This window comes from Panthera leo, chromosome D3 (genome assembly GCF_018350215.1).
Source record: "Panthera leo isolate Ple1 chromosome D3, P.leo_Ple1_pat1.1, whole genome shotgun sequence".
Taxonomy (NCBI): Eukaryota; Metazoa; Chordata; class Mammalia; order Carnivora; family Felidae; genus Panthera; species Panthera leo.
In genome coordinates, this window is record NC_056690.1 from 40,933,537 (window position 1) to 40,947,303 (window position 13,767).

Below are 13,767 nucleotides of genomic sequence, written 5' to 3' on the forward strand. Positions count from 1 at the left end.
CATAGTTGCACATGGCAAGATTTCATTCTTTTTGATTGCTTAGTAATACTCTATTGTATATATATACCACATCTTCTTTATCCATTCATCCATCGATGGACATTTGGGCTCTTTCCATACTTTGGCTATTGTTGATAGTGCTGCTATAAACATGGGGGTGCATGTGTCCCTTCGAAACAGCACACCTGTATCCCGTGGATAAATGCCTAGTAGTGCAATTGCTGGGCCATAGGGTAGTTTTATTTTTAGTTTTTTGAGGAACGTCCTTACTGTTTTCCAAAGTGACTGCACCAGCTTGCATTGCCACCAACAATGCAAAAGAGATCCTCTTTCTCCGCATCCTTGCCGACATCTGTTGTTGCCTGCGTTGTTAATGTTAGCCATTCTGACAGGTGTAAGGTGCTATCTCATTGTGGTTTTGATTTGTATTTCCCTGATGATGAGTGATGTTGAGCATTTTTTCATGTGTCGGCTGGCCATCTGGATGTCTTCCATGGAGAAGTGTCTTTTCATGTCTTTCGCCCATTTCTTCACTGGAGTATTTGGTTTTTGGGTGTTGAGTTTGATAAGTTCTTTATAGATTTTGGATAGTAACCCTTTATCTGGTATGTTGTTTGCAAATATATTCTCCCATTCTATCGGTTGCCTTTTAGTTTTGCTGATTGTTTCCTTCGTTGTTCAGAGGCTTTTCATTTTGATGAGGTCCCAGTTTTTTGTTTTTGTTCTTTTTTTTTTTTACTAAGTTCCATGAAGACAGGGTTTGGGGGACTGTTTTGTTTACTGAAGTATCCTGAAGGCCCAGCACAGTAATTAACACATTAAAGGCACTCAATAAATAAAAATACATATTGAATGAATGAAGAACTGGAAGGTAGGGTATGATGGGAAAACGGCAAAAATATGAGGCCTAGGAGGGGGCCAGAGACCATGCCCTGAATGACCTCAAAGCCATGTTTCTGAAGGTCAATGGGATACCACTGATCTGTCTTATGTATGGGATTAATATTATCAGACTTGTATTCTTTAAAAAAAATTTTTTTTAACGTTTATTTATTTTTGAGACAGAGCATGAACGGGGAGGGGCAGAGAGAGAGGGAGACACAGAATCAGAAGCAGGCTCCAGGCTCTGAGCCATCGGCCCAGAGACCGACGTGGGGCTCAAACTCATGGACCGTGAGATCGTGACCTGAGCTGAAGTCGGACGCCTAACCGACTGAGCCACCCAGGCGCCCCCAGACTTGTATTCTTTTAAAATCACTGTGATAATAGTATAGAGGATTAGTAGAAGGTAAGCCTGAGAGAAGAAGGAATTAGAATTTCTGATAGATGGTAATGCCTATCACTGAAATAAGGAACATGGGGGAGAAATAGTTTGGAGGGTGGGTATGGTGATGGTAAGAAATGACATTTTAGACATTTGAAGTAGTGGATTAGAAGACAGTACTGAGGCCTTCACCAAAATGTAACACAGAGAGACAAAAAAGTAAAAATATAAAAGAGCGGTCAAAAGCCATGGAGGATATATTGAGCTAGTCCATTGTATATTTAATAGGAAATCCAGAACAAGTTAAAAATGAGAATGTTGGAAAATGATATTGAAACAGACAACTGAGAGTTTTCCAGGATTGAGAGTCAAAAATCTTTATAATCTTTATTCCGGTTGAAGATGCACCCAAATATGAAACAAGAAAAATAAAAATAAATCTGTACCAAGTCATGTCCCAGTGAAACTTCAGAACATCAAGAGTAAAAAGGAAAATAGTACAAACTTACATAGAGAAAAGAGATTGCCTGCAATAGACTGACAGTGGGTCCAACAGCATGCTTTCCTCCAGCAACAATACATGCTGAAGGCGGGTGACCGATATCTTCAAAGTGCTATGAGAAGTACCACCTACTCCTCACGCCATCTGTATGTGGAACTGATGCACAGAGCTCTGACAATTCTTTCTGAAGAATTCCGTATGCTGGTCTCTCTAGAATCTTTCAGGTCTGATCTCCTTGTCTCCTATTATTCCTGAATTGGAACATTAACTAGGGGTCACAAAATGGATTTCATAATTATGAAATTGTATAATCATATAGCATGCCTGGATAGATGTTCTGAGAACTAATGCTCTCAGCCTTTGGGCTATCTGCCAGAATTCTGGGATAACATGAACCTCATATTTAACATCTTATTACACTGAAAAATATTGAATCACTTTGGATTGTTCTTTGCTTTTTTATGTGTGTTTGACTTGTTTTCCAACTAGCTTGTAAACATATCCTGTATTAGTTTTACATTTTCAAAGTGGGAGGTTTTTTTAAAAATTTTTTTATGTTTATTTATCTTTAAGAGAGAGAGAGAGACAGAGCATGAGCAGGGAAGGGGCAGAGTGAGAGGGAGACACAGAATCCGAAGCAGGCTCCAGGCTCTGAGCTGTCAGCACAGAGCCCAACGTGGGGCTTGAATGCGTGAACTGTGAGATCATGACCTGAGCCAAAGTCAGAGCTTTACCAACTGAGCCACCCAGGTGCCACCTAAGTAGAAGTTTTTTAATGTATTCATTAATAATAATAATGAATTATTATTGTTATGATTATTTATTGAGTACTTCCTATAAGCCAGGAGCTCTGAATGTCTTATTAACATTGCCTTTCAGTCATCGCCCTGCAAGATGGTTACTGTCACCTCCATTTTACTAATGAGGAACTTGAAGCTTAGATTAGTAACTTGCCCAAGTTCATATTGTGGGGAAGAGAAGGGGCAGGAATCTAATGCAGGTCTATATGACCTCAGTGCCTGAGCTTTCAGCCTCTATGCTGTATTGATTGGTGAAGCATGCTAGCTGTTGATAAAAATGATTGTATCAATAATTTGGAGTGGGAATATTTGCCCAAAATGTTGACTTATTTTTTTGTTCTTCCCAGGAAAAGAGACTTTATGGTTTCTTGCAGACTTTCCAGCAAGGCTTAGTTCCACTGAAATCAGTGCCTTGGGGCAATATCTGTTTTGCCAGCCACCTGTAAGTATTTTATAACTTTTGATTCTAGTTCTTCTTTCTCCTGGAAAAATAATGGTAAATGAAAGTAATTTCTATGGGCAGTCTCTGTTTCATATAACTTGTCAACATTTAACACAGAACACCTCCTTTTGTATTACCCCATGGAGCACTGATTCAATAAAGCATTAAATCACTGGTCTGGCAGCACCACCCATAATCCCTGAATCCCTGAATCCATAATCCCTGAAAGACCAAAGAACCTGAAGTTAAATTTGAAGGGGCCTTTCCAAGATTCGTGTCCTTCAGTGTCTTACTGTGTGCTACATGATTCATTACCTGCTTCAGGAAGAAGAAAGAGCCACGATATGAAAGTACACATATTTCCTGAGAGTGCCTCCTTCCGTTTTTATTCCCATGACCTTGCGCTGTGCCAGGCATGTCATGTGTGCTCAGTTAAACCTAAGTTAAAACTGTAACCCTTATTCAAGAACTTTGAGGCAAAGGTAGTAGAAAAAAATAAAGGAGACTTAGGAAGTGGTTAAATGATGAAAGTGGTCCTGTGTTGAAATGCAACCAGATGTATGTTATCAAACTTCTGTGTGGCCTGTTAGGTCCAGAATGAAAATTTTCTTGGTACACAGGTAGTTGTGGTGGCTGGATTAGTCACAGATAGGTTAGATCTTATTTGGATATATAGGCCCCCCAAAAATTATTGCTCAAGACAGGGGAGACAATGAATAAAATCTTGGTGTTCCTCTATTCTTTTTTTTTTTTAAGTTTATTATTTATTTTGAGAGAGAGTGCATGCACATGAGCGGGGGAGGGGCAGAGAGAGAGGGAGAGACAGAATCCCAAGCAGGCTCCATGCTGTCAGCACAGAGCCTGACGTGGGGCTGGATCCCATGAACTGTGAGATCTTTACCTGACCCGAGGTCAAGAACCTGACCCTTAACTGACGGAGCCACCCAGGCACCCTGTTACTCTGTTACTCTATTAATTCTTATAGTAATTCTATTAAAACTATTTTCATATAAAGTGCATCTGATGTTTATTAAAATAATATGTATAATAGCTACATGAGATTTATTTTGTGTAACTATATGAGAACATCTGTGTGTGTGCGTGTGTGTGTGTGTGTGTGTGTATGTACTAACATTAGCACACTTGCCTCATGTAAAGTCCTTTACTTGACTTTAAAACATTACAAATATCACAAAGGAACAAAATTCCAGACCTCCAAACCAGGTAGTATTAGGTTTAAAAATAGAAAAATTGGCCAAGGAATGAAAGATATTAATAGGAATAGATAAAAAATTATAGGCTCAGCACATGACTTTCCAAGTGTAATAAACAATGGTGCAAGAAATAACTATTTATGAAATGTAGTTGAAAAAGAGAATATTAAAACTGAGAAAAATAAACTTTGATTAAGTTCACATAGCATAAACCACAATAAATTGCAGGTGAGTTCCAATTAAGCATAAAGCATAATAAGTTGAATGAAATAGAATTATTTAAGTATCTTAACTGGAAAGAAGAATATATATGTTTTAAAAAATGGTTTAACTAAAGCATCATTGGCATACAGTAAACCACACATATTTAAATGTATAATATCCTAAGTTTTGACACATGTGTACACTTGTGAAAACTTAACCACACTCAAGATATTGAACATATCTATCTCCCCCTAAGTTTCTTCATGCCTATTTGTAAATCCATCCTTCCTGACTCCTCCCACTTCTCTCCTCCCCCACCTTCAGGCAACCACTCTCTGCTTTCTGTCCCTATTGTTTGTGCAAATATAAGTTTGTGACCTGTGAAAGTGTTACTGATTATCAGATTGATGGTTCTACTTTTACAAAAGTCAAAATGTAATGAAATCAAGGAAAGAATTGAAATAGAAACATTTTATGAACAAAATGACAGATGAAAGCTTAATATCCAGAATGTTTTTTAAATTTAATGAAAAGAGCATTTTGGGGTGCCTGGGTGGTTCATTTGGTTGAGCGTCCGACTTCGGCTCAGGTCATGATCTTGCAGTTCATGAGTTTGAGCCCCGTGTCGGGCTCTGTGCTGACAGTTCAGAGCCTGGAGCCTGCTTCAGATCCTGTGTCTCCCTCTCTCTGCCTCTTTCCTACTCATGCTCTGTCCCTCTCTGTCTCTCAAAAAATAAATAAACATTAAAAAAAATTAAAAAAAAAAAGAGTGTTTTATTTTGACTTGTTCAATAGCAAGGAACAGAGACCCAGTCCAGTTAGCTCACGAAAAAGGATACCTAGGTGAGGGATATACATGAATGGCATCTAAACTGGAAAGTTACTGAAAACAGAGGGAGCTTTGAGGTATTGACTCTTCGGTTTTTCTCTCATTCGCCAAATGATTGTTCTCTGATTAGGTCTGCTTCTTTGAGCACACCTACTTAGTTTTCTCTCTACCAACCTTCTTTATCTGCTAACCCTAGTTTCTGGTGCCTCATAATTTCAGTTTGTCATGGCTCCTCTGACTCCAGTATTCGCAAAGAAACTCTTCATTCTACCTTTTCCACTTTTGCTCCTTCTATTAAGTGCACTGATGCTCAACATTTCCAAATTCAAATTCTCAAGAGAGGAATGTGATTGGTTTGGCTCACCTTTTGGACCAGGCCATACATAGGTTGCTGGTAAGGATGTACATCAGTTACCTTTAGGTCTGAAATGACCCATCACTGTGGGTCAGAGAGCAGGAATCACATGGTGCAAAACATCAGCATGTACTGTGAGCAGTGCAAGCATTGAGTGTTCACTTGTCCAGTAAGGGAGATAGTTCTTGAGAGCCAGATGGAGATGAGTTCAAATACCAGCTCCATTATTTATTAGCTGTGTGACTTTGGGTAACTTGCCTAACCTATCTGAATCTTAGTTTTCTCATTTATAATTTGGGGATAATAACTGCCTTGTATAATTTTTGTAAAGAATAAAGCAAAACATATGTAAAGCATGGTACAGTATCTAGCACATAGTAGTTCTCAATCAGTGATAGCAATTTTATTTTGTTAATGTATTAACAGATTAAGAATGATCTCGAGAAAAATAATCTCCATGGCAAAGGTCAAAAGATAGCTCACACAGAGGAAAACCAAATAGTTAGCTAACATTGATAGAAATGTCCAGACTCAAAAAGAATTTTTAAAATGCATTCATTTTTTTTTTAATTTTTTTTTTAAACACTTATTTATTTTTGAGACAGAGAGAGACAGAGCATGAACGGGGGAGGGGCAGAGAGAGAGGGAAACACAGAATCGGAAGCAGGCTCCAGGCTCTGGGCCATCAGCCCAGAGCCTGACGTGGGGCTCGAACTCACGGACCGCAAGATCATGACCTGAGCTGAAGTCGGATGCTCAACCGACTGAGCCACCCAGGCACCCCTAAAATGCATTTAAAAATAGCTATGAGGGGACACCTGGTAGCTCAGTCAGTTAAGCATCTTACTCTTGATTTTGGCTCAGGTCATGGTCTCAGTTTGTGAGATTAAGCTCTGTGTCGGTCTCTGCACTGACAGCATAGAGCCTGCTTGGGATTCTCTTTCTCTCCTCTCTCTTTCTGTCTTTCCCCCACTCACATTCTTCCTCTCTCTCTCAAAATAAATAAATAAACATTTTTTAAAAATAAAAATAATTTAAAAAATAAAATTAAAATAGCAGTGAGATCTATTTCACACCTGTTAAACTTGCTGAAATAAATTAAATTTAATTTAAATAAATTAAATTTATTTAAATTAAATTTAAGGATGCTTGGGTGGCTCAGTCGGTTGGGTGTCCAACTTTTGATTTCAGCTCAGGTCATGATCTCACAGTTTGTGCGGAGCCTGGTTAGGATTCTCTCTCTCCCTGTCTCTCTGCCCCTCTCCCTTGCTAGGGTACATGCTCTCTCTCTAAAATAAAATAAAAAAATAAATATTGAAAATAAATTAAAATTATACATTGCAATATTGATGTGGCCATGAAGAAAGAGCATATTCATACGTGCTAGATGGCATAGCCCAATTATTCCAAATAGCAATCTCACAAAATATACCCTTTAATTCATAGTTCCTTTCTGGGAAAATACTTACAAGGAGGTAATTGAAAAGGAAAACCTCTATTTGTACAAAATATTTATAGCTCTCTTTTTAATTCAGAGGCTTTCATCATTTTAGAATGGAAAGAGACCTAAGAGATCATTTTTCTTTTGAGCTGCACATTAGAGTCATTTAGGAGCTTTTAGAAATTCTTGTGTCCCATGCCCAGAGATTTTGAGGTAATTGTCCTGAAATATGGTCTGAGTTAGAGTACAGTTTAGAATCTTCTTAGCTATTCTAATGTGTAGCAAGGAAGGAGAACCACTCTTCCAGTCCCACGCAATTGGGGGAACCATGAAGAAACAGCCAGAGAAACAGAGCCTCTGAAGGGAACACACATAGATGTAATAAAAGAGCTGGGTTGCAAATGAAGATGTTCCTAATTCCTAACCCTGACTTCTAGTCTTGATGAATAACTGGAAACATCCATGTGTCCATTATTTAAGGACTAGGACACCAATGATTGTGGAATAGTACAATGCATTCATTAATTGTTATTGGTTATCTATGGATGCAGTAGAACATAGTGTGTACACATTGATGAGAACCAGGTGTGATAGGGGTGTGTCTGTTTCTCTCCTCACCAAGAGATTCCCAGCTGACACTGTTGAGTTGCTCCTTGGAGGGGCATGGTTCCCCTTTCATGCTCTCCCCTCTGCCCAAGGTGGCCAAGTTCTCTGAGTCCCCCATCTATCTTATGGGGAATGGAGTTATCAATGTCCAGGACTGCTGAACTGTGGGCTGTTCATGCAGAACAGTGATGAATCAGAAGTCCCTGTTTTAAAATTGTGGTGAAATACACATAACAAGAATTTACCATCTTAACCATTTTCAAGTTGCACAGTTCAGTGGTTTTAAGTACATTAACACTGCTATACAGTTATCACCATCATCCACTTCCAGAACTTTTTCATCTTCCTCAACTGAAAGTTTCTACCCATTAAACACTAGTTCCCATTTCCCCCACCCCACTGCCCCAGCCTCTGGAAACCACCATTCTACTTTCTGTCTCTATGAATTTAACCTAGGTACCTTAGGTGAATAGAATCATATAACGTGTTCTTTGTGCCTGGCTTATTTCACTTAGCTTAATGCCTTCAAAGTTAGGAGTTTGTTTGTTTGTTTGTTTGTTTGTTTGTTTGTTTTGAGATTGAGAGAGAGTATGTGTATGAGGGGGGAAGAGGGGCAGAGGGAGAGAGAGTGACAATCTTAAGCAGGCTCCGGAGAGTTTGACAAAGGGCTGGATCCCCTGACTGGATCATGACCTGAGGCAAAATCAGAGTCAGACGCTCAACTGACTAAGCCACCCCGGTGCTCCAAGAGTCCATTTTTAAGGATAAATTATCCCTTATCTTTCTCTCTACTCCCTTGTTCTTTCTTCCAAAGGCCCCTTTCCTTCTGGGTTGAGGATCACCCCATTCCTTCTATTGGTCCTTGCTCCCTTGCTGTAGTGGGTACTCTGCCTTTTGCCTTTTCTTTTCTAGGCTCAGTATTATCTGGTGAGCAGGATAGGAAAATCTAGCTCTGTAAGCTTGTACCTGAAACTCCTAAGTCTGAAGGTTTGTTTTGTTTGTGCATCTTTGTTCTGTTTCAGCATGGACTGGGAGAGAAAGGGGAAGGGACTATCAGAGTATGAAAGAGAGAGAAGAAAACAAAGAATATAATCAAGTTAATACTTGAAGATATATGCCTGCCTCAAATGTGAGACTAGTATCTACATTATAAAAGAATAGAAGAAGTTATAGAATTTTATCACAAGTGGATTGTTTTAGTTATGAGCAAGTGTTGTATACTGACAAGTGGGTGAGGTCTGGATCTGGATTATCTGAATTTGAACATAGTTTCTTTTTTTTTTTTTTTAAGATTTTTATTTTATTTTTAATTTTTTTTTCCTTAGAGAGAAAGAGCACATGATGAGCTGGGGAGAGAGAGCGAGAGAATTTTAAGCAGGCTCTGTTCTCAGCACAGAGCCCAATGTGGGGCTCAATCCCACAACCCTGGGATCATGACCTGAGCCAAGATCAAGAGTTGGATGCTCAACCACCAGGCGCCCCCTGGGTTATCTGAATTTGAATCCTCACTCTTAACATTTTCCTCCCAGTTTTATTGAGATATAATTGACATTCAGCAATGCAGAAGTTTAAAATGCACAGCATAGGGACAACTGGCTGTCAGTTGGTAGAATGTGCAATTCTTGATCTCAAGAGTGTGAGTTAAAGCCCCATGTTGGGGGGGACCTACTTAAAATAATAATAAAATAAAATTAAATGTACAGCATAACAACTTGAATCACATACATTGTAAAATAATCACCACAATATCTAACACTTTTTAGTTGTATGTACTTGAGCAAGGTACTGAATTTCTCTGTACCTCAGTTTTCTCATTAGTGAAAGTGTATAATAATAATGATAACACCTACCTCATACAGTGTTCTGAGGAATAAAGAAGTTAATACATATAAACCATTTATAGTACCACCGGGAAAATAGTAAGTACTATGTAAGTGTTAGATATCAATATTTTTTGGTCAGTGTTTGGATACTTGTTATCTGTGAGACCAAGTGTGATTAACTATATAAGGACAAATATATTTAAAAATTCAAGACAGCATTATTCACAATAGCCTAAAACTGGACACAATGAGAAGTCCATTAATTGATGAATGGATAAGCAAAATATGCTATGTCTTTCAGTGAAATATTTCTCAGCAATAAAAAGAAATAAGCTGCCAAATCTTGGAACAACATGGATGAATCTCAAAAACATCTTGCTAAGGAAAAAAAAAAACAGACTTAAAAGACTACATATTATATGATCCCATTTGTATGAAATTTCTAGGAAAGGCTAAACTATAGAGACAGAAATCCAGGTCAGTGGTTGCCTAGGCTGTGGATGGGATCAATGCTTAACTACAAACTGGCATAAGGGAATTTTTCTGGTGATGGAAGTGTTTTAAAAATGGATTTTGGTGATGGTTGCCCATCTATATAAGTCTACTAAAACTCATTGAACTTTACTCTTTTTTTTTTAATTTTTTTTAACGTTTATTTATTTTTGAGACAGAGAGAGACAGAGCATGAACAGGGGAGGGTCAGAGAGAGGGAGACACAGAATCCGAAACAGGCTTCAGGCTCTGAGCTGTCAGCACAGAGCCTGACACGGGGCTCGAACTCACAGACCGCGAGATCATGACCTGAGCCGAAGTCGGCCGCTTAACCGACTGAGCCACCCAGGTGCCCCGTGAACTTTACTCTTAAAATGGGCGAATTTTGTGATATGTAAATTTTACTATTCTGAAACTGTCAAAAATAAAATGAAATTGGAGATTCAGATCTCTCCCTCTTTAGCCTGGTTCTCATTCATTCATTCATTCATTTATTTAAGAGAGGGCATGTGCATGGTACATGAGTGAGCAGGGGAGGGAAAGTGGGAGAGAGGGACTCTCAAGCAGGCTCCACACCCAGCACAGAACCAGATGTGGGGTTCATTATGGGGCTCAACGTGGGCTCAATCTCATGACCCTGAGATCATGACCTTAGCTGAAATCAAGAGTTAGAGGCTTAACCGACTGAGTCACCCAGGCACCCGTAGCTTGGTTCTCACTTAAAAAAAACAAAGAAGAGGGGTGCCTGGCTGGCTTAGTTGGTGGAGTGTGCAACTCTTGATCTCAGGGTCATGACTTCAGGCCTCACATTGGGCATGGAGTCTACTTAAAAACAAAAAAGAAGAAGAAAAAGTTATTGTTTTTGCAAAAATAATGTATGTCAGTTGTTGGGAGGCAGTTCTTCATGGGTCCATCATGTTTCTGTATACCTTGCAAGCAGGCCCAGGCTTCCATTTGTTCCAGATTATCTTTTCAGGGATGTCTGTGTAATGAATAGCCTTTGAAGATAGAAAGAGTGTTTCCCTCCGGGGAAAAAGGCAGGCATGCTTACTAGCCAATATAATAAAGAAAATGTCTACCTCTAGAGCAAAGGGCGAACATGCTTAATACTCATTATATAGTATTTGGGTCCATAAGAAGGGAAGTAGGAGTAGAGTTGGTGAATTATACAGGGTAAAATGGCAGATATCACCTTATGCCATGGTACCACAATTATTTTTAAGTAACTACCTGACTTTGTCTACCCAACTACACAGTGGCTACTTTGGGGACATGAGTAAGTCACCTCTGGATCCTGGGTCATGGCACAGTGTGTGATGTAGTAGGTTTTCAATACATGGTCTTTCTTTTTCCATACTGTTGGTGCATGCATTGTACTTGTTAACTACAACTAGCAACTTTAAAAAAAGTTCTTGATTTCAGTTGGAATTTAGTTTTTGTTTTGTTCACATTTCATTTCTTTTTAAAAAAAATTTTTTTTAACATTTTTTATTTAATTTTGAGAGACAGAGAGCATGAGTAGGGGAGGAACAGGGAGAGAAGGAGACACAGAATCGAAAGCAGGCTCCAGGCTCCAAGCTGTCAGCACAGAGCCCAATGTGGGGCTCGAACCCATGAGCAGTGAGACCATGACCTGAGCTGAAGTCAGAGGTTCAACCTACTGAGCCACCCAGGTACCCCTTCACATTTCATTTCTAAATAATATTTATTTTAATTACTTTTTTGGTTTATATTTTTATTGTTTTTTTTTTGTTTTTTGTTTTTGTTGTTGTTTTTTTTTTTGAGAGAGAGAGACAGAGAGAGAGTGAAAGTGCAAGCTGGAAGGGGCAGAGGAAGGGGAAAGAGAGACTCTTTTTTTTGTTTTAATTTTTTTTAACATTTATTTTTGAGAGAGAGAGAGACAGAGTGTAAACAGGGGAGGGTTGGAGAGAGAGAGACACAGGATCCAAAGTAGGCTCCAGGCTCTGAGCTGTCAACCCAGAGCCCAACATGGGGCTCGAACCCACAGACTTCATAGACTGTGAGATCATGATCTGAGCTGAAGTTGGACACTCAACCGACTGAGCCACCCAGGCTCCCCTATTTATTTTTGCTTTTAGGATACGCTACTATTAGTTAAACTCATCATTTCACCCTTAATTTTTAATAAATATTAATGTAATTAATATATAATATACATAAAAGTATATAATTATACTATATAATAAATGTCAATATTAAAAAGATTGATACTATTTATTTATTTATTTATTTATTTATTTTAGTAATCTCTATACCCAACATGGGGCTCAAACTTACAGCCCCAGATCATGCTCTCCAACTGAGCTAGCCAGGTGCCCCCAAAATATTAATATTCTTAAAAGTCAGTTTGAAGAGAGAATATATCTACTTTAAAATTGCTTTTAAAAGCCCCATAATTCTAGAAGCAAGTATTTTTTTAAATTTTCAAACTTTTATAGTTCAATGCTTTTTAAAAAGCCATTTCCATTAGATGGTTTCCTAGGAAATTTAAATTAATACTTGGTTAGCATTCCATTAAGTTTTCAGAATAATTACACATCTATAAGGGCTTTATGATTATATCAGAGTAATTGACAAGGTGATTTTTCATCTATAAGGGAATCATGATTGAATCACAATAATTGAGTTTTATGAGACCAGCTAAATTTTTCTTCTTTAATTTTAGTTTAATTATGTAGTATGTATGTAATTTGGATAGCTATATGTTATTTTTTCATGTTTGTTTTGAGAGAGACAGATTGAGAGAGAGAGAGGGGGAGAATTCCAAGCAGTCTCCACACTGTCAGTGCAGAGCTTGATGCAGGGCTCGAGCTCACCAGCTGTGAGATCATGATCTGAGCTGAAATCAAGAGTCGGATGCTTAACTGACTGAGCCATCCAGGTGCTCCTGGATAGCTGTATTTTAAATAAATATGTTGTCAGGAAAGGGTGAATCCAGATGATGCTATAGCAGAAAGATCACTTGGTAAACTAAGTTGATTCTAGCTCATGCTGTTTTGTCAAATCCTATATATTTGTTTGAAATAAACTATTTGGCTTTCACTGGGATCTTGAGTGTCAGTGTATAAATGATAATATTTTAGTTTTCCACAAGTGTGTGTGGACTTCTCTAATTTTGTATTTTTAACTGGGATCAAAATTCTGTAAATATTTTAAGGTATTGATTTTGTAGCCAGTATATCTTTTTTTTTTTTATTTTTGGGACAGAGAGAGACAAAGCATGAACGGGGGAGGGGCAGAGAGAGAGGGAGACACAGAATTGGAAACAGGCTCCAGGCTCCGAGCCATCAGCCCAGAGCCTGACGCGGGGCTCAAACTCACGGACCGCGAGATCGTGACCTTGTAGCCAGTATATCTTGATGTAATAAATAATTGTTGCACAGGAAATATAACAAATTCTTTAGTAACGGGTCTTCCTTCTGATGGACATTATTGGCATATGGCTCTATCTACACACACACACACACACACACACACACACACACACACAGTTGTTGAAAGGCAGTATAGTATGAAATTTGGAGACTACACTCTGTATAGAATAGAACTGAGTTTAAATCCTCTGTCACATTCTAGTTATGTGATATTAAGAATATTAGCCTCTTGGTGGGGTGCCTGGGTGGCTTAGTCGGTTGAGCGTCTGACTTTGGCTCAGGTCAGGGTCTCACTGTCTGTGGGTTCAAGCCTTGTGTCAAGCTCTGTGCTGACAGTTCAGAGCCCCAAGCTTGCTTCGAATTCTGTGTCTCCCTCTCTGTCTGCCCCTCCCCCACTTGT

General features: G+C 38.7%; 1 protein-coding gene across 10 annotated transcripts in view; it reads left to right on the top strand.

Annotated features, from left to right (window-relative positions):
• MYOM1 (myomesin 1) overlaps nt 1–13,767 on the top strand; it is a 168,660-nt gene that overhangs the window by 7,584 nt on the left and 147,309 nt on the right. For 6 of the 10 annotated variants that reach the window (XM_042911118.1, XM_042911108.1, XM_042911113.1 and 3 more), the window contains exon 2: nt 2,914–3,008. In XM_042911118.1, coding sequence (XP_042767052.1) covers nt 2,914–3,008 — 95 coding nt within the window. Of the gene's footprint in view, nt 1–1,552; nt 1,991–2,913; nt 3,009–11,627; nt 11,646–13,767 lie in introns of those variants that run through there. The other 4 variants (XM_042911112.1, XM_042911109.1, XM_042911110.1 and 1 more) reach the window with 2 other exon arrangements.